The sequence below is a fragment of the Simochromis diagramma genome, unplaced genomic scaffold, assembly GCF_900408965.1.
Source record: "Simochromis diagramma unplaced genomic scaffold, fSimDia1.1 OVJJ01000419.1, whole genome shotgun sequence".
NCBI lineage: Eukaryota > Metazoa > Chordata > Actinopteri > Cichliformes > Cichlidae > Simochromis > Simochromis diagramma.
Window position 1 is genome coordinate 645,373 of NW_024387244.1, and position 25,346 is coordinate 670,718.

The 25,346-nt window shown below is 47.3% G+C and overlaps 1 protein-coding gene across 1 annotated transcript in view; it reads right to left on the reverse strand.

Annotated features, from left to right (window-relative positions):
• fbn2b (fibrillin 2b) overlaps nucleotides 1–25,346 on the reverse strand; it is a 65,116-nt gene that overhangs the window by 2,734 nt on the left and 37,036 nt on the right. The window contains 56 exon segments of the mRNA XM_040052782.1: nucleotides 82–235; nucleotides 341–578; nucleotides 3,006–3,125; nucleotides 3,251–3,379; nucleotides 3,497–3,613; nucleotides 4,118–4,240; nucleotides 4,314–4,439; nucleotides 4,644–4,671; nucleotides 4,673–4,851; nucleotides 4,935–5,060; nucleotides 5,146–5,277; nucleotides 5,464–5,586; nucleotides 5,675–5,794; nucleotides 5,978–6,103; nucleotides 6,193–6,258; nucleotides 6,349–6,501; nucleotides 6,595–6,717; nucleotides 6,810–6,929; nucleotides 7,795–7,923; nucleotides 8,312–8,428; nucleotides 8,760–8,885; nucleotides 9,406–9,531; nucleotides 9,908–10,033; nucleotides 10,125–10,196; nucleotides 10,278–10,427; nucleotides 10,525–10,650; nucleotides 12,241–12,366; nucleotides 12,449–12,517; nucleotides 12,603–12,764; nucleotides 12,912–13,034; nucleotides 13,125–13,247; nucleotides 13,328–13,453; nucleotides 13,535–13,657; nucleotides 14,416–14,538; nucleotides 14,796–14,921; nucleotides 15,175–15,300; nucleotides 15,377–15,499; nucleotides 16,202–16,327; nucleotides 16,444–16,569; nucleotides 16,689–16,817; nucleotides 16,912–17,037; nucleotides 17,112–17,339; nucleotides 17,422–17,547; nucleotides 17,653–17,703; nucleotides 17,830–17,967; nucleotides 19,190–19,309; nucleotides 19,418–19,543; nucleotides 19,939–20,064; nucleotides 20,145–20,198; nucleotides 20,312–20,587; nucleotides 21,206–21,328; nucleotides 21,407–21,532; nucleotides 21,634–21,753; nucleotides 21,929–22,072; nucleotides 22,174–22,392; nucleotides 23,785–23,937. Of these exon segments, the coding sequence (XP_039908716.1) occupies nucleotides 82–235; nucleotides 341–578; nucleotides 3,006–3,125; nucleotides 3,251–3,379; nucleotides 3,497–3,613; nucleotides 4,118–4,240; nucleotides 4,314–4,439; nucleotides 4,644–4,671; nucleotides 4,673–4,851; nucleotides 4,935–5,060; nucleotides 5,146–5,277; nucleotides 5,464–5,586; nucleotides 5,675–5,794; nucleotides 5,978–6,103; nucleotides 6,193–6,258; nucleotides 6,349–6,501; nucleotides 6,595–6,717; nucleotides 6,810–6,929; nucleotides 7,795–7,923; nucleotides 8,312–8,428; nucleotides 8,760–8,885; nucleotides 9,406–9,531; nucleotides 9,908–10,033; nucleotides 10,125–10,196; nucleotides 10,278–10,427; nucleotides 10,525–10,650; nucleotides 12,241–12,366; nucleotides 12,449–12,517; nucleotides 12,603–12,764; nucleotides 12,912–13,034; nucleotides 13,125–13,247; nucleotides 13,328–13,453; nucleotides 13,535–13,657; nucleotides 14,416–14,538; nucleotides 14,796–14,921; nucleotides 15,175–15,300; nucleotides 15,377–15,499; nucleotides 16,202–16,327; nucleotides 16,444–16,569; nucleotides 16,689–16,817; nucleotides 16,912–17,037; nucleotides 17,112–17,339; nucleotides 17,422–17,547; nucleotides 17,653–17,703; nucleotides 17,830–17,967; nucleotides 19,190–19,309; nucleotides 19,418–19,543; nucleotides 19,939–20,064; nucleotides 20,145–20,198; nucleotides 20,312–20,587; nucleotides 21,206–21,328; nucleotides 21,407–21,532; nucleotides 21,634–21,753; nucleotides 21,929–22,072; nucleotides 22,174–22,392; nucleotides 23,785–23,937 (7,262 nt within the window).

A 25,346-nucleotide genomic window follows, 5' to 3' on the forward strand; every position in this document is an offset into this window, starting at 1 on the left:
GAGCGAGGATGCAGAGGATGGCTGTCAGTTCTCATAATCTAAGAAAGTTCAACCTGAAACCAGAAGGAGCAACAAATATACCTGACTGAGCTCATTCTCATCAGCATCGCGCTTGTGTCGTCCATTCTTTCCTCCTCCGTTGATCTTACATTCGTAGCAGGCCTCGGGAGACAGGCTGTCTTCATCCTCACCCTCGACGTACTGGCCTGGGAAGCCTGAGCCGGTTATGCAGTGACTGGGTGGAGACAAGCACATCAGCAAAGTTCAGCGTGTGCGCAGAGAAAATTCGTTTCACGATCAGCATCGGGAAAAATGTTTAGGTGAAATGTGAGCCCCTCACCCCTGTCCTGCTCTGTAGAAACCTCCAGGACAGCCACACAGGTAGCCTCCATCAGTGTTGGAGCAGCCATAGATGCAGGGGTTTGTGGACGTGGACGTGGTGCACTCGTTCACATCTTGGCAGCCACCGGCACCCTGATCAAAGTCAAAGCCAGAGGGACACACGCACTTGTAGCTGCCCAGCGTGTTGTAGCAGGAGGCCGAGCCGCAAACCGACGCTCCCTGACACTCGTTCTCATCTGCGGTGAAAGAAGAGAGGAAGTTCTTAACTTCTTATGCACTCGCTGACCACCTGTGTTAACCAGCTGAACTGCTAGTTAACACAGATATCTCACCAGCTAGTTACATGGTAGTGACCTGAAGCATTTAGGCATGTAAACATGTAGGTAAGGGTGTATGTCTGTTGGAGGCAGAGAGGCTGGTGTTTCAGAAACTGCTGGGACTTCTAGGGTTTACAGAGAGCTGTCATGAAGACTCAAAGCAGGTCCAGTGGCCGGTAGGTGTGTATTAAAACATTTCTGTTGTTTATCAATGAATGAACAGCAGAGGATGCAGAAAACACTGAAATGTTGCACTAAAGGCCCGCACAGACGCTCTAATAGGAAAAAAGGAAATGTATTTATTTGTGGCAGCAGATGATAAAATAAATAACATTTTTATTTATCCTTTCAGGACAGAATCACAAAGTGCTGCACATAAGATTACAAGTCACAAAAAGATTTAAAAAAGACAAAATAAAACCGGCAAAAAATGAACCAAAAGCAGTTTTAAAAAGGTGAGTTTTGAGTTGTTTTTTTAAAAACAGCTGCTGCGTCCACAGTTAATGTTGGGGGGGAGAGTCCACAGTCTGGGGGCCACAGTGACAAAAGCTCTGTCACCCTCAGTCCTCCTCTTAGTATTTTTTTATAGCAAGTAAGCCCTGATCAGATGACCTCAGGGACCTGCTGGGACATCGGGCTGTAGCAGATCAGAGATGTAGGCTGGTGCCAGTCTGTGCACAGCTCTGTAGGTCAAGACCAGGATCTTGACTCTAAATTCAACAGGAAGCCAGTGTAGCTGAGACAACAACGGTGTCACATGTGAGTACTTGCAGGAATTAGTCAAAAGCCGCGCTGCAGCGTTTTGCACAACCTGCAGACGATCCAGAGAACCTTTGCTTAGACACATAAACAGCGAATTACAATAATCCAAGCGTGACGAAATAAATGCACGTATAGCAATCTCCAGTTCAGAGCGAGATAACATCGGGCTCAGCTTAGCCACATTTCTTAAATGATAAAAACAAGACCGAACCAGAGATTTCACATGCCCATCCAATGTGAGACTCGAGTCAGATTCCTGATAGAGGATTTAACACAGAGTGAGAGAGGACCGAGGGCTTTCACTATCTGCGATAGAAACCTATCAGGGGCGCATACGAGGACTTCGGTTTTCCCCTCGTTGAGTTGGAGGAAATTTGCAGCCATCCAACGTTTGATCGAATCTAAGCAATCATTCAGACGCTGAAGCTTAGATGAATCCTCGGGCTTAAAAGAAACGTACAACTGAATATCATTAGCATAACAGTGATAAGACATGTCCTCAAAAGAGCCCATTATATGCTGGAGGGGGAGAAGACATATTAGAAACAATAAAGGCCCCAAAACTGACCCTTGAGGGACACCATAGGTAAGGGAGGTAGAGGATGACCTAAAATCGGAGACTGCCACAGAAAAGGATCGGTGATGGAGATAAGAGGAAACCACTCTAATGCAGTTCCAGATACACCAACACAATATTTCAGCCTTTCAATGAGGACGTGATGGTCAGCTGTGTCAGAAGCTGATGTGAGGTCCAACATGAGTAGAACAGAGCATTTTCCTGCATCATCATTCATCAAGATATCACTAGAGACCCTAAGAAGAGCTGTCTCCATGGAGTGAAATCGACGCAAACCGGACTGAAACTTATCGTAAATGCCATGTTTATCAGGAGCTGCCATAAGCTGCTGAGCCACAACCTTTTCTAGAAGCTTAGCGATTAACGGTAACTTGGAGATTGGTCTGTAGCTGCTCCAAACACAGGGGTCAAGCTCAGGTTGTTTTAAACGTGGGAGAATAGCAGCGCTTTTAAAATAAACCGGAACTATACCAGACGCCAGTGAAGAGTTGATTAAAGTGAGCACACATGGGCCAATAGACTGGAAGACATTTTTGAATAATGATGCAGGTACAGTGTCAGATGGCCCCGCCCCTCCCTGAGCCCGGTTCAGTCGGAGGTTTCTTCCTGTTAAAAGGGAGTTTTTCCTCCCCACTGTCACCAAGTGCTGGTTCAAAGGGGGTCATGTGATTGTTGGGGTGTCTCTGTGTTATTGTAGGGTCGACCTTACAGTATGAAGCACCTTGAGGCGACTGTTGTGATTTGGTGCTGTGTAAATAAAGCTGAATTGAATATTTTGATTATGACAACACTTATTACAAAATAAATAAAGATACTTCAAAGCACACAGAGCTCTCAAACAGCCGGATATTTCTGTATTATCTAAATCATTTTTTGCTCCAGCTTGTCTTATTATTATAAATATGAATCTATAGTTTCATTAAAAACTAAAATCACTAGCTCCTCTATCTGGTCTCTGCTTACTGCCCTGAACAAGACGCTGACAGACTCTGGGTCAGGCTACTCACCCACACACTGGTTCCACTGGTAGTGCTGGACGTAGCCCTGAGGACAGCCACAGCGGTAGCCTCCCAGCATGTTCTGGCAGCCGTGCTGACAGCGGTGGTTGCTGCTACATTCATCCACATCTGAAAAACATGAAAACTTCTCACTTAGTGACACGAATCAGTGCAAGAACAATTCTGGATCCCGCTGCAGCCTGCTCATCTCAGCAGAAACACTCGTTGGTCTCTGACTGTAAAGGACACCTTACCTTCACACTCAAAGCCCGTCGTGTCCAAGGAGAACCCTTTGGAGCATTCACAGTTGAAGCTACCAGGCGTGTTGATACACGAGGCCCGGGAACCGCACACGCTGCTCTGAGCGGTGCACTCGTTGTTGTCTGGCAACATTTAAGAAACATTGAAAAAGTGTTTCTGCACCCGTGAAGTGTAAAAACACGCGTCTCATATTTAACCGGTTTCAGGTTGATCTGGTTTCCTTTTTCTTTTGCACTCACCAATGCAGGCGGTCTGGTGCTGAGAGAAGCCAGCGGGGCACTTACAGGTGAAGCCCCCAACGGTGTTAACACAGAGGAACTGGCAGTTGTGCTGCTTGGTCGCGCACTCGTCCAGATCTTCAGAGAGGAAAAAAATCACAGCGGTTGGAAAAGCTTTTTCCATAGTTTAAGAATCTGTTTGTTTGCAGCGCAAATCAGGAAACATTTGGAGGCCCAGTGAAACATTACAACTGTGCTAAACCAGATCTGAGTTTCATCATTTGATTATTGATGTGTTTGTTTAGGTTTGAACTCTTTCCTGTCAGTGAGCTGATACAGTCACAAATACTACACAACTTAAATATCGTTGACATATTTAGTCAGGAACATTTCGGGGTTATTAAAATGTAATTATATAATCATCTGTGTTTATTGTAAATGATGCAGTACTGTCATTGCTCACCGGGGGGGTACAGACGCCTCAAAGCCATAAAACTAATACTTATAATATGTTTGTTACGTTGAATTATAACCTTCGACTTTAGTTCAATAAACAGAACTTAGCGACGACAGCAGCTACAAACAGGACCAACAGAAACAGCTTGTGATTCGGACACAGCTACAGAGAGATGCAGTGGGTACCTTTGCAGGTCTTCCCATCAGGCTGCAGGCTGTATCCTCTGGGGCAGGAGCACAGGTAGCTGCCTTCTGTGTTCTTACACAGGAAGTTGCAGGGCTTCGGGGACAGGGCGCACTCGTCCATATCTGACAAAGTAAGACCACAGTGAGAACACAGACATTCTTTATCATGTTCAGGGAAAGCAGAGCGCAGACGTACCGACGCAGGAGGTTGCTGTGAAGTCGGCTTTGTATCCCACGTTGCAGTGACAGCGGAAGGATCCGATGGTGTTGATGCACTGACCGTTACGACACAGATCCGGCATCACCTGGCACTCGTTGATGTCTGGAAGAGATGAGCGGTTACAGAAGACGGACAGCCACGCCGAGAAACACAACATCAGCCTCGTGCTCTGCTGTGTCAGCGCGCTTTGTGTCCCAACATTAATTCTTCCAGTCTTACAGGTTAGAATTGTAGATAATAATAAATAAATATTATTAAAAGCAGAAAAACAGAAGTAAAATCTTTTCTCATCGCTGAGCGTCTCACCTCTGCCATCAGTGGTGTAGCCAGGACCGAGTGGGACACATCTTCTTGTACTGTATGGTGCCAGGCAGCGGGCAAAGCTCGCACTGCGACCCCCAGCCCCGACCTGCGTTGCAGCAGCACTCAGACTTGGTCACGCTGTTCCTGTTGGTTGATGACTGCTGGCACATGGTCTGCAGCACCTCTGTGAAACAGAAGCCCTTTCTGTTGTCTGGAGGGAAAGAAGCAGCACTTTAGTTACCGTTCACCCCAGCGCTGCGTGCGCAGCAGGCTCTTATGCTGCAGCGGTCTCACCGATACACTCGGTCCCAGTGGAGCTCGGCTCAAAGCCGTCGTTGCACTCGCAGCGGTAGCTTCCCACTGTGTTGACACAGCGGCCGTTCTTGCAGATGCCGGGCTTGGTGCGGCACTCGTTCAGGTCTGCAGGGGTACAGAGACGAGTGAAGAGGACAATGCTGCATGTGCGAGAACTCCATCTCCCCCCGTGTTGGTCACTGTCACTCACCCATACATCCCTCTCCGTCCGGTCGGCGCTGCATGCCAGGCGGGCAGATGCACATGAAGGTGCCGATGAGGTTCTTGCAGGTCATGCCTTTGGAGTCACAGTCGTCCAGTCCCTCCGAGCACTCGTCCTGGTCTGCTCAGAGGAATGAGAGAGGGGTCATCCAAGGTTAAAGCTGAAGCACTAAAAAACCTGTTACACCGTTTAGAAAACACACGAAACACGATTGTGTTCGTCACACATGAACACGGAGCTGGAAGGTGAGCTGTCTGCAAAGTAAAAGCAGCACTTTTAATAAGGAATCTGCGGTGGCGGGCTCACCTCTGCACATGCGCTGGTCGTCTCGCAGCACGTAGCCAGCGGGACACATGCACTCGTAGGAGCCAAACGTGTTCACGCAGCGGAAGGCGCAGAGCAGGGGGTTCTGGGAGCACTCGTTGATGTCTGCAGTGAAGGAGAGAGTTGGTTGGAGCCGTTATTTTATTAACTGCCCTCTGATGAGTCAGTTTGACCGTGCTGCTGAATGACTGACCTTCACAGGTCATCATGGGTCCTGGTTCAAAGCCCTCCTCGCACGAACACTCGAATCCTCCCACCACATTGGTGCAGGTTCCATTTCCACAGGGGTTTCCTATCGAGCACTCGTCGGTGTCTGCAGAGGCCGGAGAGCAGACAGATGAATTCAAACTGAGCAAAAATCGATGCTGCACCGTAGATTTTCAAAGCATTCATTAGCAGGTTAAACCCCAGAATAAATCAAGGCCGGAAAACGACCCGGACACGGCGTAGATTTTGTGAATTAATGAGAAATAAATGCAAACTCTGCACGTCTCACCGATGCAGTTAACGCCAGTGTAATCCAGGTTGTATCCAAAGGGGCATTCGCAGCGGAAAGAGCCGTCTGTGTTGATGCAGATGCCGTTCTGGCAGATGCCCGGGTTATCCAGACACTCGTTCAAATCTACAGAGAAGGACAGAGCGTTAACCCATCGAAGCCTCTCGCCACTCGTCTTCAAATGAAAGCGCTTCGCTCGGTGTTGCAGCGCTCACCTTCGCGAGCGTCGCCCAGTCCAGGCAGGGCTCCGTGGCCGTAGGGACACAGAGTGTTAAAGGCAGCTGGAGACACATCATAAAAGACGGTTTTAATATTTGAAGCATGCTACTGCGTGTGTTCGAACAGCTTAATAATGACTCTGTTGCACAAACCGTCGGTTTCTCGTGGGCACAGCTCGCAGGGCAGTCCCCAGCCCTCTCCGGGCATCTTGCTGCAACAGCACTTGGCCTTGGTGGTGTTGAAGGCTTTGGGGACCGAGCACTTGCCTGCCTCGAATTTGGTGAAACAGAAGCTCTCTCTGGTATCTGGCAAAGCAGAAATAAAGAGTCAGCTTTGTTTTCAAAGATCTCCTCCAAGTTTATCAACGTGCCTCGACTGTACTCGACAGCTTCTCTCACCGTAGCAGCGTCGTTTGTTGTCAGAGAGCACGAAGCCCGGCTGGCACGAGCACTGGAAGCTGCCCGGGGTGTTGGTGCAGGTCCCAAACTGGCAGAGGCTGAGATCCACACACTCATCGATATCTTGGAGGTGAGCATAAAGAGCGTGTGCATGAGCAGACGGCCTGACTGTCTTTGACTCCCTGATGTTTGCGCGCACTCTTTGCGTGTCTTACCTATGCACTGGTCATTTTGCACCTCGTAGCCAGGAGGACAGATGCATCTGAAGGATCCGTCCAGGTTCTGACAGGTTCCCGGAGAGCAGGTGCCAGGCAGACTCACACACTCATTGATATCTGTGAAAACCGGACACAGGTGTGTGTCACACACGCTGCCAGAGACTTTCACCACAGCTTTTCCAAACATACAGTAGCAGTATTAGTATTTCAGATGTTATTTTACAACAATGACCAGAGTCAAAATGATTAGCCTGATGCTAACAGGCCTTTTAGCTGGATAACAGCTCACTCGTCTCCTGAGCGATCAGAGCCCGCTCTTCTTCGGAGAATCTCTCGGGCTCTTCCTCATTTGATGGTCCTCAGACGTGGACCTTGGTCTTCAGTTCATCCCACAGACTTCCAGTTACGTCACACCTTTGTTCAGACCACTCGTTATTCTTCACTTTGGTCATCTGGAAGTAGTTCTTCACCAGGATGCTTTGGATCCTCGTCTGGTTGTAAGACAAAACCTGACCACTGAGGCTTCCCTGCAGCACAGCACTCCCATCCCAACTCAAACATCGTCTCTGTGGTTAAAGAACGTTTGTCTCAAAGGACCTAATCTTTCCTCAGGTTGTCCTCAGCACACTTCAGCCCATCGTGTCGCTTCAGCAAAAGTCGACTTTTCTTGGTGGTAGTTATTGTCTCGTAGTTGCTGTGGGGTCTTTAGACACGTCTCTCACTAGTTTCCTTTCCAGAGTCTTTAAAATCTTTTGCTTCCTTATCTTCCAGCCTCGTTCTGGCTCTCTTTGGATGTCTTGACGATACTTTTCTTGACACTTGGAAACCCTGTGAGAACTTTTTAGATCCTGCTTTGTGAGCATCAACAAGTCTAAACGGATTTCTTACAGCATGATGCTTTCTCCAGTGACAGCTCGGCACTTTTGTCCTGATCGTACCTCGACCTGGTTTCCTACTCTTGAGGATTTGGCCGATGACTCACCAACACAGTTCTTCCCATCAGGCGTGTTCTCATAACCTTCGTGGCACAGACACTGGAAGGAGCCCAGTCCGTTGATGCACTGTCCATTCCTGCACACTTGGCCCTGGAGAGCGCTGCACTCGTCTATATCTGTGAGGTAAACGGTGCAAAGATTAGGATTCGTCTGAATTTCTTCCTATTTTGGAAAGAATAAACCTATTTTCTCCTCCTAACATGCAGACTCTGTGACAAAGCTGCCTTCAGGAAAAAGTTCAAAGATGTTTAATACAGTTTGACAAATTTGACAAATTTCCCCATGAAACCAAAGAACAGTAAGAACACAGGGCGAACATCTAAATCTTACTTCACGTCAGTGCAAATGTCACAGCGCAGCAAAGGGCAGCTTGTTTTTATTAAATTGTCAGGGCGCAGCTTTTAATAATATGACAACTACAGCTTTGTCAAGAAGCCGTTGACCTTTCACACAAAGCCCAAACTGCCGTTGACCTTTGTGGAGGAGAACAGCAGTGATTCGTACCCATGCAGTCGTTGTTGTGAGTGAGCTCAAAGCCGGGGAAGCAGAGACAGTTGTAGGATCCCACGGTGTTTTTACAGGTACCGTTACCGCACGGCTGCCGTTCACACTCGTCGATGTCTGAAACACACAGAACAACATCAACGTAAAGTGCATTTATATTACGGTGAACCACTCTGTTGATGAACTTAGACCCAGTAGCTTGTTGACGCTGCATGTTAAGCCCAAATGTACACAACTGTATGTTTATTGTAACTCCTGTCCTGATTTAATCTTCCCTCTGACACTGGGCCTCTGTACAACACTGATGAAAAACACTAAAAGTAGCAACTGAAAGTCTAAATGAAATGTTTTTGCACAATAGTTGTTGTTTCCTCCTCTTTAGTTCTTCTCTATTTCCACACTCTGTGTGGTTGGAGCAGATAAAGTGTGCGCTCTGTGGTTTGCTCACCCATGCACATGGTTTGGTCAGCTGTGGCCTTAAAGCCGTTGTGGCAGATGCAGCGGTAACTGCCCTGCGTGTCGATACACTCGCCGTGGCTGCACACGTTGGGGATCTCCTGGCACTCGTTACGGTCTGTGGACACGGGACAACAGAAAATCAGCTAAACGTAGCACACCGATAAAAAGTTTAGTTGTGATCATCATGGACAGATTCCCAAAGTCTAAACTGACATCTTTAACCTCCTAAGACCCGAACTCTTCCACAGCAGCATTTTAAATGTCTCTTTGATATTTGGGCCGATTGGCGCCCGATGAATGTAAAAACAAAGAATTACCAGATTTTTATTTTTTTTTACCTTATTTTTGTTTTTAAGAAAAATCTGAGCCACACATGAGGATATTCATTTACAATTTTGATAGAACAGTAGCAGCATAACGTCCTCGTAAGTGGATTTCAGGCCCTTGTAGAGCAAAATTGAGTATTTTGGCCTAAATAACCCAAAATGTGATGTCCACATATGTGGACGCAGGTCCTAGGAGGTTAAATACATTTCTTTACATATAGAGAAGCTGAATGAACCTAAACCCATTTCGTGTCTCCCTGGACTCCTTACACGATGGCTCTGTGAGCCTGTCACACAGTGTGGACTCACCCAAACAGGCCCCGCTGGGAGACAGCTTGAAGCCTTGCGAGCACTCGCAGCGGTAGCTGCCGGGAATGTTGATGCAGTTGGCGTTGCGCTGGCACAGGTTGTCCCCGCTGTTACACTCATCGATATCTACGCCAGAGGAAGGAGGAGAGAAACAGTGGGCATCAATCACAGGCTCGGTAACTGTCTGGTCAGAGCACGCCGTCAGCTCGCGGACAGCAGGAAACACAACAGCGCCATTTTGGCTCTGATACAGTACAGACAGCTGCTGACTGGCTGACTGATGGCTCTGGCAGGTACTTCCACTTAGAGCCACTGTGCTTTTTTACAAGGAGACACCTCTTGTTGGTAAAGGCAGCAATGACTATATTGGTAGAAGTGACTGTAAAAGCAACTATCAAAGTATTAATTCGAGTGCACAGAGTCTTCCCCTGTCGCACTGAGGATGGTGTGAGGATTACAAAGGACATTTCAGACCAAATGCCACTGAAAGCCTGAGTGCTACCTTCACAGATCAGTAGTATGTTGTTGTAGCTGAAGCCCATCGGACATTCACATCGGAAGCTCCCAATCTGGTTGATGCACACTCCATGGGCGCAGATGCCAGGAATCTCCCTGCACTCGTCAATATCTGCAGAAAATCACCACCGTGGTCTATTTACGAGGCACAGCAGTGAACATGCACGATTAGCAGGTGGGGCTCTTGATGTCGTAATACTTACCAATTGGTTTGCCAGTATGGATGTCAATAATGAAGCCAGGAGCCTGGTTACCACACAGCAGCTGGTATTCAGCTGGAGAAAAAGAAATCCAGTGAGAATCAGCGATGGGAAACAGGCTGTAGCTCGTGTTTCGAGGACTTTGTTGGAACTCACTGGTGGCAGGAGTTGGACAGGCTTCACACGGCTTGTTCCAAGCTTTTCCCACGTTGTAGGCACAGCAGCACATCTTCTTGGTCATGTTGAAGGACAGCTCGTTCTCACACGTGTCGTTGAAGTTGCGGTAGCACACGCTCTTTCTCATGTCTGCCATACGAGAAGGAAAGTAGTCATCAGGAAAGGTTTGACACTGTTGGACATGTCATTAAATAAGCAACAGCGAGGACGAATCTGCTCCACCCACCCATGCAGTTGTTTCCTCCATTGACCTGCATGTACTCAGGCGGACACACACAAGTGTAGTTGCCCAGAGTGTTGTAGCAGGTGCCGGGCCCGCAGATCCCAGTGTGAGTCGTGCACTCATCGATATCTGCAAATAAAGCATGAGCAGCGTGTCAAAGACCTGCTGCTGGGCGATCGTTATCAGCTCTGGACATCTGAGTCACGCTTACTTCAGACTGGATCGGACATTTGATTATCGTTACAATTTTACTTTGTTACTTTTTCTCCATAATTTAATACACAAATAATATCAGCTACTAGCAACAGCATTAGCTAATAAAATGTTCTATTTCATGGACTTATCTACAAAATGTGTCCGCATTTCTCACCACTACTTGTAACATTAATAACAAATTATGTATTAATTACATATTTCATGTAATGGGGGTAAAAGTGAAAACAATGTAACCAGAGGTGGGCAGAGTAGCCAAACAGTGACAGCAGCACTACCTCAACATAGTTTTACTCAAGTAAAAGTACAAAGTAGCCTCCAAGACATTACTCTAGTAAGAGTAAAAAAGTATTTAGTAAAAAAGGCTACTTGAGTACTGAGTAACTGATCATCTGATTTAATGTTTAGTGCAAATGTTGGTATTTTAAAGACTGAAAAGAATAAATCTAAGCAGCAGAAAGACGTTTCCAAATCATTATTAAACTAATATTTCGAGAAGGTAATACAGATGTAATTATATAAATACATGTTCGAACAGAGTGATGGTGTAACTTCATCTCCAACAGGCGGAGCAGACGGAGTAACACTAACAAACTGCAGGTTTGTGTCTCCTGCATTTTTGGTTCAAACGTGTTTATTATTCACTCGAGTAAGAGTCGCGATACTTCATCATAATATTACTCGAGTAAAATTAAAAAGTGTAATGTAGTAAAACTACTCCTAAAGTAATTTTTCCTAAAAGTTACTCAGTAAATGTAACTGAGTAAATGTAATTAGTTACTACCGGCCTCTGTAATTAACATATATTGTACAGGCACAGTGATGAGACTCATATTAAGGACGTGAAGAGAAACAGAAACAACACTGACGAGTGGCTGTGTACAGGATTACTGGGTAATTACTGTGTAACTCAATTTACTGTAAGTGTTTGTGCTTGAATGTTGTGTGTGTGTGTGTGTGTGTGTGTGTGTGTGTGTGTGTGTGTGTGTGTGTGCGCGCGCGCGCGCGCGCGCATTTAGGCAGCAAATGAATACAAAATAAACACATTAAAAACATCTTGACTTTACTGTTTATCTGATGAACAAGAAAGGAAGTGACTCAATAAATAAAAACAATGCAGTCGTACAACTGAAAGAACTCTAATAAGAGGAGGACGGTTGTCAGACATCCTCAGCAGGCGACGAAGAAGAAGGACAGGAGGGGCAGGACACGCTCCATCATCACATGACCCGGGGCTCAGGGTCCGACTGCATGTTTACCTCATATGTTTATATCACATGTGATTAATACTAATATTTAAAAATAACTGCTAAGGTTTCTCCTCACACCTGTTCACTTATTTCAATTCTTAAACTGCAGTTTCTCATTGGTTTGTTTTCAGAGTAGCTGAGGTTATCTGTGCATGTTTCCTTGGTTACAGCAGACGTACACCCTGGTGTAGCTCTGACAGGAAGTGTCTATAACGAGGGGCAGGATTTTCAGTGTAACTGTGATTTCAGCTCTCACCTTCGCAGATGCGAGTCTCTTCATTGAGGTAGTACCCTGGTGGACACTCACACTGGAAACTGCCAAATGTGTTGACACAGTTTCCACCCTGGCAGAGGCCTGGAAGCTCCTGGCACTCGTCAATATCTGGAAAAGAATTCGCTTTGTTACATCCATCAGTGACACCAACGTGTTGTCTTTAAACACAGGACAGAAAACAACGTTTTACCCTCCAGGATGACCGTGATGGGGTTGGGTCTGAACCCTTCTCCTCCCGGACACAGAGTCTTATAGTCGGCTGCAGACGAGACAGAGACACACATGCAGGTTTGCATTTGGAAATAAACACTGTACATAAATGAAGCGAGTGGGTCTGTGCATACTGGAGTTGAGCAGGGGGCACATTTCACAGGGGTTTCCCCAGGCGACCCCCTCTGAGCAACAGCAGGAAGCTCGGGTCACACCCACTCCGATCTCTGCGCTGCAGGAGATTCCTCCATCGCCGCGGGCGAGGACATCCAGGAAGCAGTTCCCAACACGGGTGTCTGAAAAAGACACCGAACGGCAGCGAGTCCAAGAATGAAACGGGCAACATTTTGGGCGGCGCACAGATATGTTAAACACATTAAACTTCATTATGCTGTGTGACCCATCCCGGCACAGAACAAACTGCATTTCTCAGTGTGACTCACCCACGCAGCCCACTCCTGTGGGGTTGAGCTCAAAGTCAGGTGGACAGTTGCACAGGTAGCTTCCTGGTGTGTTCACGCAGAGTCCATTGATGCAGTTAACAGGGTCCGCACACTCGTTGATGTCTGCGTTGACATGCAATCAGAAAACTTGTTCATATAAATGGAAAAAGCAGATGAAAGAAACCATTAATGAGCTGAGACAGAAGCACAAACCAGTGCAGTTTCCTCCACTGCGGTCCAGTTCGTAGCCATCGTCACACACGCAGCGGAACATCCCTGGAAGGTTCTGGCACGTTCCAAACACGCAGATGTTCTGGAAGTTACACTCATCGATGTCTGTGGGGAGGAGACAAGTTTGGGTTTTTGTCTTTTTGACACCACCTGTTTGGAAGGAAAACGAGTAAAGCGAGCAGCACCTTGGCAGGCCTTGCTATCTTCTGTAGGAGTGAAGCCCATCTCACACTCGCAGCGATAGCCTCCCGGGGCGTTCAGACACTGGCCGTTCTCACACAGGTTCACATTGTCTGCACACTCGTCCATGTCTGCGAGAGATATGTTAAAAACTTACTGTGCGCTGGACACGCAGTCGCTGGCTTTAATCGGGACAGCTCCGACAGTCTTACCGGAGCATGAAAAGCCATCTCCGTTGAAGCCCTCTTTGCAGGTGCACCTGTAGGATCCCGGCGTGTTGACGCAGTCTGCGTTGGGATTGCAGTTGTGGTCCTCTGCAGCACATTCGTCTTCATCTGCAGGAGACAGAAGTGGAAAGCTTCACGTCAGCATATTCTGGATTTAATGAGGTAATTGTATTCCTTCTAGGGGTGGGGGAAAAAAATCGATACTGTGTAGCATCGTGATATTTTGTTTGCTAATAATGTATCGATGCAGGGACAGCAGAAATCGATATTTTGTTACAAAAAAGATTTTGTGCTCTGACTTCAGAGCATGTTGATCCTTTTTCTGAGCAAGAATCCAGACACTGTCCAGATGTGTTTAACTTGTTTTTGGCAGCAATAAACATGACAGTTTACTTCTTTTAATTTAAGACATGTTTTATTTTCATTAAGTTTAAAACTTTTTTATTTAATGTAAAATTATATTTTGTTTTAATTTACTTTCAAATCCTTCAGTTGCTGAAGGGGCTGCATAGTTTTCATATTGCATAGTTCAGAATAGCTATAATTGTACCAGATGGTTGCACTCAGTTAAGTTGGACTAGACTGTAATACAAACCGTTCAGTTTGTCAACAATAAAACTGAAATGAGAGAAAGACTGAGTGCGAGACTTTGTTATTAGATAAAATTAATATTGATGAAGTTTACCTTTATGGACAGAATCTGAATATCGCAAAATATTTTTTAAAATTGCAATAATATCGTATCGTGCGTTAAGTATTGTGATAATATCGTATCGTGGGATGTTTGGTGATTCCCACCTCTAATTCCTTCTATGCTCTTTCGAACCCGATGCCTCCACATAAACTACACAGTAATACCCACTCACCCACGCATTTGATGCCATCTCCCACCCAGCCGTCTCGGCAGCGGCATTTGAAGCTTCCGGGAAGGTTGACGCAGGCGGCGTGCATGTCACAGTTATGGGATCCGATTTCACACTCGTCAACATCTGGAAATATTCAGAGTTCAGTTAAGCAAAGAACTTTTGTTTTCTAGCCCGGTACGAAGAAGAAGCAGGCAGCACTAATAATGTTGGTTTACTCGGGTGAAATTCTCCTTTATTTAAGGAAAGGACAACTCTGACCAGGTCTTCACTTTGAATGAATAATTTCTGAACTCTGGATCGGGAACTCTTGTATGCATGAACGAGCTGACTCAGAGAGTCCCCACAGAAGCTCAGGCCGCTCAGCTCGGCCTCTGATGTACCTGTGCAGCCCGTCGATCCCTTTTTGACAAAGTATCCCATCTGACAGTGGCAGATGAAGGAGCCTTTGGTGTTCTCACAGTCACCATGGAGACAGATGTTTGGGTTCAGATCGCACTCGTTCACATCTGAGATGGACAGATGAAGATTATACATGAATGTTCTCACCGTGGAGATTAGAGTGACACAAAATGAGAGTGACAGTGGAAGTCCCACAGATGCTGGGCAGCCACAGAGAGCTCATCTATATTTATAAACACGTCAGAGACTGAATGAATAAATGAAGGCGGCAGACGAAAAAGACACAAAATCACAAAAGAGGGAAACGGATTTACAGACCAAGACGCCAGCGTTGGCTTCACACTCAAATTATAGGCCTACCGATACAGGTCCTCATATCCATGGAGGCCATGAACCCATCGAAACACAAGCAGCGATAGTCTCCAGGGATGTTGCTGCACTGGCCTCCGTCGCAGATGTCTGGAGTCTCCTCACACTCATCGATATCTGACAGCACAGGCAGACCGTTCAGTCTCCACACGCAGCGACGCAGTAACATTTCTCCTTCATGCTGTCTCTTTACCTGCACAGGTCCTGAGGTCAGGCATAAGTGCATATCCCTCGCTGCAGCTGCACTCGTAGCTGCCCTCTGAGTTGGTGCAGTGGGTCTCGCAGCCTCCGTTCATGATGGTGCACTCATCGATATCTGCAATGAGAGGTCGCAGCTATGAATGAAAACACGCATCGTCTGTGTTATTCGGGCGTTTGGGTTTCTAAGTGATTAAAGTTCATGTTCTGTCATAGTTTTATTTTATGTTTTCAGTTCTGTTATCTTCTGATGTGGGGCTTTGGTTCCTCCAGTTCTAGTTCTCTTCGTTCCCTTTAGCATTCCCATTCTCTTCCTGCAGTCCCATCTTTGTGGAAGTCCTCCTGTTCAGTCGTGCCTCTCTTCCTGTTTTATTTTGGTAAGTGTGTCGTGAGCTGAGTGTCGCTTCCTGTCTTGTTTGGTTTGTTGTCTGCAGCTGTGTTCCCACCTGTTGCCTCATTGCTCTTTGTATAAACGGTGTCAGTCTCCCTTTGCGCCCCCACTCATGTTTCTGTCCTGCATGATAATCATTAAAGCTTGTCTCGGTTATTTCTCTGCTGCATCCGCGCCGCAGATGACGGGACCCAAATGACTGCACAGCCTTAAACAGTCTGGTTCTTATGTGAACTTTTCTACTCTAGCTGAAGACTCGCAGCACTTCATACAACTTCTTCTTCTCTGGTGTACAGACTGGAGGATCAGCCGGGGAACGACCTCCAACCTCCTGATCAGTAGATGACCTGCTCCGCCTCCTGAGCTCCCATCATCTTTGCTGGTGCCTCGCTTTCACACGCCCTCTAGTATGACTTTAGCTCTACTCACCAACGCAGCCCTGTCGGTCCGGTGTGGCCTGGTAACCGGTGTCACAGGAGCACTGGTAAGTTCCCATCATGTTGACGCACTGGCCATTCTTGCACAAGTTGTCGCTCAGCTGGCACTCATTCACATCTGAACCAACAACAAGGTGCAGAGACTTTAAAATGATACGAAACTGTTTTTGGTTAATTATTAAAGACGTCTTAGGAGGATGAATGAATGCACTGGCAGCGTGACGCATGCCGCACCTTCGCAGGCCGATCCATCTGTGCTGAGCGCGTGTCCAGGGGGACATTCACACTCGTAGCTCCCTTCTGTGTTCAGGCAGGTTCCTCCTTGACAAAGCAGTGGGTTTCTCTCACACTCATCGACGTCTGTGAGGCAAAAGACAGCAGGACACAGAGGAAGTCAAAGGGAAAAGCTAAATATCGGCTGGACTGACGTCACTTTCAGTGTGGCGTCTCAAAACTCTCTGAGCGTGGTTCATCCGTACCCATGCAGTTCTTCATCATCATGAAGCCACTCTCATAGCCCTCGAAGCATTCGCACTCAAAGCTGCCGGGCGTGTTGACGCATGTACCGTGACCGCACAGGTCGGGAGAGATTCGGCACTCGTCGATATCTGAAACACAAACACAGAACGAGTGCTCGCTGCGTGCTGGTTACAGGAGACGGTGACGTTGCGCTTAGCTGCGGCCTGCGCCCATCGTTCACACCTGTGCAGTTCCTCTCGTCGGAGGTGAGAGCGAATCCGTTGTTGCACCGACACCGGAAGCTGCCGATGGTATTTCTGCAGGTGCCGTAGGTGCACAGACCACGGAAAACCTTACACTCGTTCACATCTGAAAACAAACACAGAGAACGTGAAGCAAAAGAACGTATGGAAGCTGTGCATATTCAGGAAGCGGAGAGTGACCTTTGTAGAAGGGTCTGCCCGTCAGGATGTCTCCTCTGTTGGCAAAGCCATGTCCTCGGGGACAGATGGCTCTGTACTCAGGTGAGCCCTGTTTGGGACACTCCTCACAGTCGACACCCCAGGCAGCACCCACTGAGCAGCAGCACATGTCCAGACGGTATTTCCCAGGCACCGGCTCGCCACACTCATCCTCGTGCCACTTCAGGTAGCACTGCTCACTGCGCATGTCTAGAAAAATTGAAAATGAAAGTCATTTGTCCCAGAACTTTGGAAGAAAGGATGGTGTCTGATTTCACGGCAGTCCTCTTACCCACGCAGGTGCGCCCAGAGCTGTCCAAGGTGAGACCTTCGGCGCACTCGCAGCGGAACGAGCCCTGGGTGTTCACACAGCGGCCATTTTTGCATACTCCGGGGAACACCTCGCACTCGTTAATGTCTGCATTTGGAGAATCAAAACAATATTTTGAAGCAATCTGCAGGCACACGTTACAGGAAGTAATGATTCCAGGTCAGTTCTCAGTTAGACATCAGATGTTCTCACCTTCACAGACGAGGCCCTTCATACGAGCAAATCCGCGGGAACAAGCAGTGTCTGAGAACCACGAGAAATCAAGATGTGATGTAAAGTATTTCTATGAAGCAATAGTTTGGTTTATATTTGATTTAATAAACTGCCACAGGTGTGTAGCTGTAATTAACACATCTACGAGTCACGGACCGATCTCGCAGGGTTCACACGGGCTGCCCCACGCAGCTCCCAGCGTGGAGCAGCACTCAGACTTTAGCGTGGCTCCGTTGATGTTGACTTCACAGCGGTTGTCCTGAATCGTAAGCCAGCAGGTACTCTTCATGCTATCTGTAGAGCCAAAGAACAACAGCGTGAGTAAAGTATCGCTGTCGCAGTGACAGCTTTGCTCTAAAAGCACACGGAGTCGCGGTCTTTGAGATTTAGGAGACAGATTCATATTCTAGTTTCAGTTGGGCTTTTAGTATTTTGCAGCACATCTGACTTGGTTACTCCCAGTTCCTGCTTCCTTTGGTGTCCAGCCTGCTCCCAGTCTGTCGTGTCCTGACTGTCCCATGTTGGTAATGGTTTTAATAAATGTGAGCACCATGAGTGGGAGACGCCCTACGATGAGTTGAAAGATGAACTTGTTCTTTATTCCTGTATCACTTTGTGTGTCACCACGCCCTCCCCTCCCTGCACTCTCTGCTTTTGTGTCCCAGTATTTTTATTGGCCCCGTATGAAAAAAGTCTGCTCGTGTCTCGGTTGTTTCCTGTTTTATTTTGATAGTCTCCTGCCTCGTGTGCTTTATGTTTTGTTTCGCTTTCCTTGTCTCAGAATGAGGGAACAGGTCACAGCTGCGTTCCCTCATTTTCCTGTGTGTTCATGTCTGCGTCTCCCTCTCTGTGTGAGTCTGTCGTCGTGTTTGCCTCTAAAGTTCTTTCGTTTGGATTTCCAGTTTCATGTGTTGTGTTGTTTTGTTGTGAGGCGTCTGCAGCACAGCTGCTCGGAGTTTTACTCTGAGTCTGTCGAGCCGTTTGTGCCTTTTCCTTCCTGCCTCACAGCTGAATAATAAAACCTTTTCCTCCTCCATCCTCCACGGGACGGGCTCTCAACATAGCAAGTTGGACTCAGCCAGAGGAACCAGAGACGAGCACAACCGGCTCATGTGCTGTGCATGAGCATTCATTCAATGACTCATTCCCCCTTCCAGCTGTAGTGATGGCATGTAGCTTCTTCAGAGAGATTTCCGAAATAAAACCTCTTAAAAATCGTCATTTTAAATCTGTGGCAGATTTCTCTGAGGTAAAGAATCAAGGCCAGGCATGCAAGTGTTTATCTGAAAAGTCTTTTTGTGTGTTGCTGTGTCTGTGGGACCATCTGAGGATGATAATCCTCCTGGATCGCTCCTGAAAACCTCAGCGTTTGTTTACAAAAGTGGAGAGCAGACGTGGACTAAAATCACTCGAAGGAAAAGAAATTATTGGTGTAATTGTCTCACACAAGCCGTGTCTTGGACCCCGCAGCGCTTCCTTAATTTGCACTGACCATTGAGGAGGAGCAGGATCTTACCCACGCAGATGGTGTTGGTGGAGTCCAGCTTGCTGCCGTGGGTGCACTCGCAGTGGAAAGACCCAGCCACGTTACGACATGCGCCATTGATGCACGGGCTGGACTCACACTCGTTGATGTCTGAAACACAGGCGAGCACACAGCTGAGGTCAGAGCTGATTCTAATTCATCATCATTGTTTGACACACACACAGCATTTTGTTATCGTGTGTGTGTGTGTGCGCTCACCTTCACAGGTCTCTGACTCCGGCTTGAAAACAAACCCTTTAGGACAGAAGCATGTGTAGGAGCCAGGAGTGTTTCTGCACTGGCCGTTGTCGCAGAGCAGACGGTTCACCAGACACTCGTTGATGTCTGCCAGAAAGAGGAAACAGAGTGCTGTTTGGTCACTGCGTCCAAACAGGAGTAATGCAAAGAAACAAACATGCAAACCATCAGAACCTGTAATGTTTACTCTCTGACATGTACCAGCTGAGCTAACGTTAGCTGCTCTAGCTCTGTAGGCCTGTCACTGAACATCTGCAACTGCAGCAGCTTATATGAGTCCAACACATTCATGTTTGTGCAGTGATTTAAGCCGTTCACTTATTTCTTTTTTGACATTTTCATGTATCTAACAGCTGAAACTGCAAAAGTAGAAACGTTGTGGTCAAAAATGAGTTTCTATACGCTGCTACTCCACGTGGCTCGCACTGAAAGCACAGCTAACTTTGAAAAGCGCAGTTACGAACCACTTCAGACCGACTCACCAACACAGTTCTTGCCACTGGTGTCAGACTCGTAGCCAGCGTTGCAGATGCAACGGTAGCTTCCCCTGAGGTTCTCGCAAATGCCGTTCTGGCAGATGTCCGGGTCCAAGGCGCACTCGTTGATATCTGGGAAACATCATATTTTATTCAGATGATGCTGAAGATTTTTTAACGACACTGTGGTTACTTTCAAACTTCCTGCTCACCCCTGCCATCAGCTGTGATGCCAATGCCACTGCTGCACACGGCCTGGAACTCAGCTGGGCAGAAAGGATGTGATGAAAATTAGATTTGTGCGAGCTGAATGTTCGGCTTCGTTATCATTTTCAGACCATAACTGCTAATCAAGTGTAAGATGGACCAAAGAGGGTACCTGAGTTTCTGGCAGGGCAAGGTTGGCAAGGCTCCCCAAAGCCATGTTCCGGATTGGCACAGCAGCACTCCGACTTGGTCACTGCACCTGGGAACGGGCGCGAGCACGTGCCCATCTTGATAGCGCCGTAGCAGGTGGTCCGCATGTGTGTGTCCACACACACTCGACCATCCACATCGACAGCCAGGCCCGGTGGGCACTCGCAGCGGAAGGAGCCCTCGGAGTTGATGCAGCGGCCGTTCATGCAAATGCCAGGTGTCTGACACTCATCGATATCTGACAGAGAGACGGTGCCAATGCATCACATCGGGTCACGCTCGGTTTGTCATACAAGACTATAACAACCAGAATTACAACCGGTTTCCTCCAGAATGATTTATTGTTTGCATTACTCTCTCACAGCTGCTTCAAATGTTCTTTTCGTGCATGCAGAGTTATTTTGTTCTATTTAGTTTTATTCAAAGTAGCCTGCTGTATACAGCGATGAAGAAAGAATAGTGTTGGTTTAGTTTGATGTTTGCAGAGTCTGCAGGTACATGAAGACAGAACGAGGTCACTCAGAGTTTAGATGATCTGGTTTAGCCGTGTGTGTTTTGGCCGTGCGAGCGCTCTGTACTATGGTACGATCGTCATGGGAATGGCGGCTCCTCTTGAATGTTGAAGACAAAATCTCTCGACAGAGATTCAGAAATTCATCAATCTTTCTTTTTCTGGGCTCTGCATAAAAGCATTTTGGGGGAAGCCTCAAATACTCTGACTACTGAAGCAAAACTTCAAAAGGTCAACGGAGAATCTGCAGAATTTCAAACAACACCAAATCTGTCATCGCCGTTTTGAAGCAGAACGTCTTCGGCTGACTGTCAGTCTGCGTTTGTACCTAATAAATCGACATACCGGTGCAGTAGCGCCCGCTGGGTGCAAGTGCAAAGCCAGGCTTGCAGATGCACTTAAAGCTGCCGTCCTCGTTGATGCACATGCCGTTCAGACACATGTTGGTGGTGGCACATTCGTCGTGATCTAGAGCGGACCGAGAGGAAACGTTCATAGAGCTGCCGGCTTATGTGAGCTTCAGCCGTCTCTGGTTTTGCTCCTTACCAATGCAGTTCTTTCCATCAGGGGTGAGCTCAAAGCCAGCATTACAGATGCACTGAAAGCTTCCTTCAGTGTTGACGCAGCGGCCATTGCGACACATCACTCCATTCACAATACACTCATCGATATCTTAAAAAGAAGAAAGACGGCTCCTTAAATGCTCTCTGAAAGTAAAAAACTTGAAAGGAAAACACAGATTTTATGATGTGACTTTGTTTTCACAGACATACCAATGCAGGCCTGTTTTGTGGGGGTTCCCTGATACCCCTCGTGGCACTTGCAGTGGTATGATCCATCTGTGTTGACACAGTCTCCATTGACACATGGATTACTCACACATTCATCCACGTCTGGAGCGGGAAAATAAGAGCACATAAAAGGTCAGAATAAACACGAACACCACGCTTCACATTTCAGACCCACGTTTGAATCAAGTTCCTTAGACTGGCAGAAGATGGCAGTGCAGTGCATGCAGTTAACTGCGGCGCTGCATGTACCCTCCACAACATGCAGCGTGTTTCTTACCAATGCACTCCCCACGAACATCCTGTTTGTAGCCCATGTTGCACTCGCAGCGGTAGCTTGTCGGCGTTGGGATGCACCGTCCGTTCAGACACAGGTTGGTAAAGTGTTTGCACACGTCCACCGTTTCATTCACAGTAACGGTGCCTGAGGAGACAAAACAGGCCCGTGAAGCAGACAGCACAGACACAAAGTCTGTCATCTAAATCTCCTTTAAAAGAATCATTCAGATGCACAGAGGGACAGACTTATGTGCTGGACGGTTCCCCCGTTGTTCCCAAACGTTCCTCCCCCGTTGTTCCCAAACGTTCCTCCCCCGTTGTTTCCAAACGTTCCTCCTCCGTTGCCGATCCCTCCGTTACCGTTGCCATTGGGGAACTTGAATCCATAGGGGTAGTGTCCATTGTGGTGTTGAGAGAAACCGTGTACTTGAGGAACGCCCACAATACACAGACGCCTGAACTCATCTGCCAGAGAAAGCAGAGCACAGATCAGTGGATTCAGAGAGCCAAGAAAAACCATTTACGTGGATTATTACAGCGATTTGGACTGAAAGGCCTCGACCGCTTAAAGCTGCAGCGTGGATCCACCTGAAATATCCGCTTCCTTCAGCTGCAGTGAGGCCATCGAGTAGAACCTGACTGAGTAATATGATGAAAACGACATGCACACAATAGACATGCAGCTATGTATGCACACGTGCTTTTTAGCAGGTAACATGGACAAATGTTAACCTCTTAGTTTGGGAAGTCCCGATAAATCAAAGCACACGAGCCGAAGTTTAACGGGGGAAGAGAGCGAGCACTCTGCAACAGAGTCTGGGTCACATGGTCTCACGCAGCTTGAGCAGGGGGATGATGGGTAATTATGTCCACATAAGTCCTTTCCATGCTTCTTTGTTTGCGCTTTGGTCATGACATCATGCTCATCAGTGGATGATGCCCTTACCTTTATGTCAGAGCTGCAACACAAACTCAAAACAGCCTCACGCTTACAGCGTCGTTTAGTTTGACTGTGCTGAAGGTGCTGGATGGTTTCTCCTTATTTTAATCTCATTTGTATCTCACAGAATGAGCCAACATGTATTTTTTATTATCAGCTTCTCCTAAAAACTCTCTAAGAAGCGTTGCCAACATGGTGTAACTGAAGTACAGACGGGAGGCAGAGCCTCCAGCTTCCAGACCACAGCTCCCAGTTTGGGTTTGGGAGAAGGACGCCCTCTCTACCTTTGTGATGAGGCTTTTTTAAAGCTTACAGTCAGAGCTGGAGCAGTCATGCTGCAACAGGCAGCTGCTGGGGGATTCCCATGATGCACTGGGTGTTTCTTTATCAGTCACCTTTGTGTTTATGCAGCTCTCTGCATTTAATCAGTAGTTATTATTATTGTCTGGATCGCTTCCACAGCGTGTCTGTTGTCCTGTCCCCTCACACCCAACCAGTCACAGCGATTCTGTTTCAATTCAACTTTATTTACACAGCACCAAATCACATCAACAGTCGCCTCGAGGCACTTTCTATTGTAAAGTAGAGCCTACAATAATACATACAGAGAAAAACCCAACAATCATATGAGCAAGCGCTTTGGCGACAGTGGGGAGGAAGAAACCTCTGGCAGGACCAGGCTCAGGAAGGGGCGGGGCCATCTGAGAGAGGGAAGACCTCCCTGGGCCAGGGTCTCTTCCTGTTTAAAGGGAGGTCTTCCTTCCCACCCTTGACAAGTGCTTGTTTGTAGCGGGTCATTTGATTGTGGAGTTTTCGCTCCATTATTGTAAAACCTTTTCCTCACAACACGAAGCACCTCGAGGTGACCTTGTTGTGTCGGTGCTATATGAATACAAATGAGCTGAACATATACTCACCAGAGCCTCTGACGGGGCACATCTCAGGGATCTGCCCTAAAGCCCAGCATCGTCCCGTCTCACAGCAGCACTGCATCTTGGTGTACTGACCAGTCAGATCTGCAGCACAGCGACCGTTTGCCAGAGCAGAGAAACAGGTTCCCGCACGCTGATCTGAAGAAAGAGAAGAATATCAGGTTGCTGAAAATACAGCAACAACTTAAAGACTTCATGCAAACAGGACAGCAAAACAAAGCTTTGTCGCAGGCCGCTGAGTTACGATTTAAAACATTCAAATCAACACAAGTTTAGGTCAGAAGGCTGTGCTGCCCTCTGTGTGGTGCCTGGGAGGAAGTTTCTTTATAGGTTAGCAGTGGGAAAGGTTGCCTGGGCTTTCAACTAACAGCAGGCATCTGAAGGGCCTCCAAAAGAGAGGTCTTATTTGTTACAGTCGGCCAGGTCGGGGTCAATGGGGCAGAATGTGGGGCGGGGCTTCAGTGAGCGTATGTAAGGAGGTGACTGAGGGGGAAGCAAAAACCAAAAGACAGAAAAAATCAAGGCAAAGTGGCATTTTTATCTTTTTATAAACTGCAAGACAAACGTGAAGGAGATGTTTAAGAAAAGGAAAAACTAGGGAGCAGGGTGGGGGTCAGGGGCTGAGGGAGGAGTGCAAGTCGATTAACTCACTAATGAGCCAGCAGTCTGGAATTAATCAGTTCCATGTGGCGCAGTTCTTGCCAATTAGAAAGAACATGCGGTGCTGTGCTGCGAGACACATATACAGTGCAGCACGCAGGCTCATGTTTGCAGGCAGCACTGAGGTATACCTTCCATACATATTCACAAACATATGCTTTTCCACACATGCAAGTACACAGTGCACGCAACCAACTCCACAAACTATAAGATCCAGACGGTACGACGGAGCTTTAGGCACGGTGGAGGAGAAAGGGAGCGGGGAGGGAGGTGCTGATGAGGATGGTGATGACTTCGATTGGATCCAGATGTTGGTTTGCTCACTAGTGTTGCTCCAGTGCACGAGCATATGCTTTCATTTGGTGAGGTGTTTTTACAGACTGACTGACTGGACAGGTCTTCTTTTCTTTTTCTCTTCCAAACTTTCACTGTGTGACGGAGCATTAGGCTCTGATTACTGTCAGCGGCCCCAACAGGTCCCAGCGGTCCACTTCATCACAGCACAGCGCATCCAGCAGAGACGAGAACAAACATGCTGCTTCTAAAACACGAGAGCAAACAAACAGTATGCTCTGTAAAAATGATTCACTCCTGTGAATTTACTCTAACCACAAAAACCAAAGAGATCATGTATGGAGCTGAGAGCCCAGCGGTCACATGTTGAGGAAACAAGCTCAGATTGTCTTCTGTTTTTAAGCCCAGTTTTGTGGGCTTTTTGATTGGTTGGGATAAGTTCACTGATCTCCTCTTGGTTTCCTCTCAATCGAGCCTTTCCAAGGATGTACAGGAGCAAGACCAACATCAAACCGCAACCACAGAAGTAAGGCTCAGGATGTGGATGTCAGAGGGCTGTAATGGGGAAAATGGAGGAGGATGGGAGTGTGAGA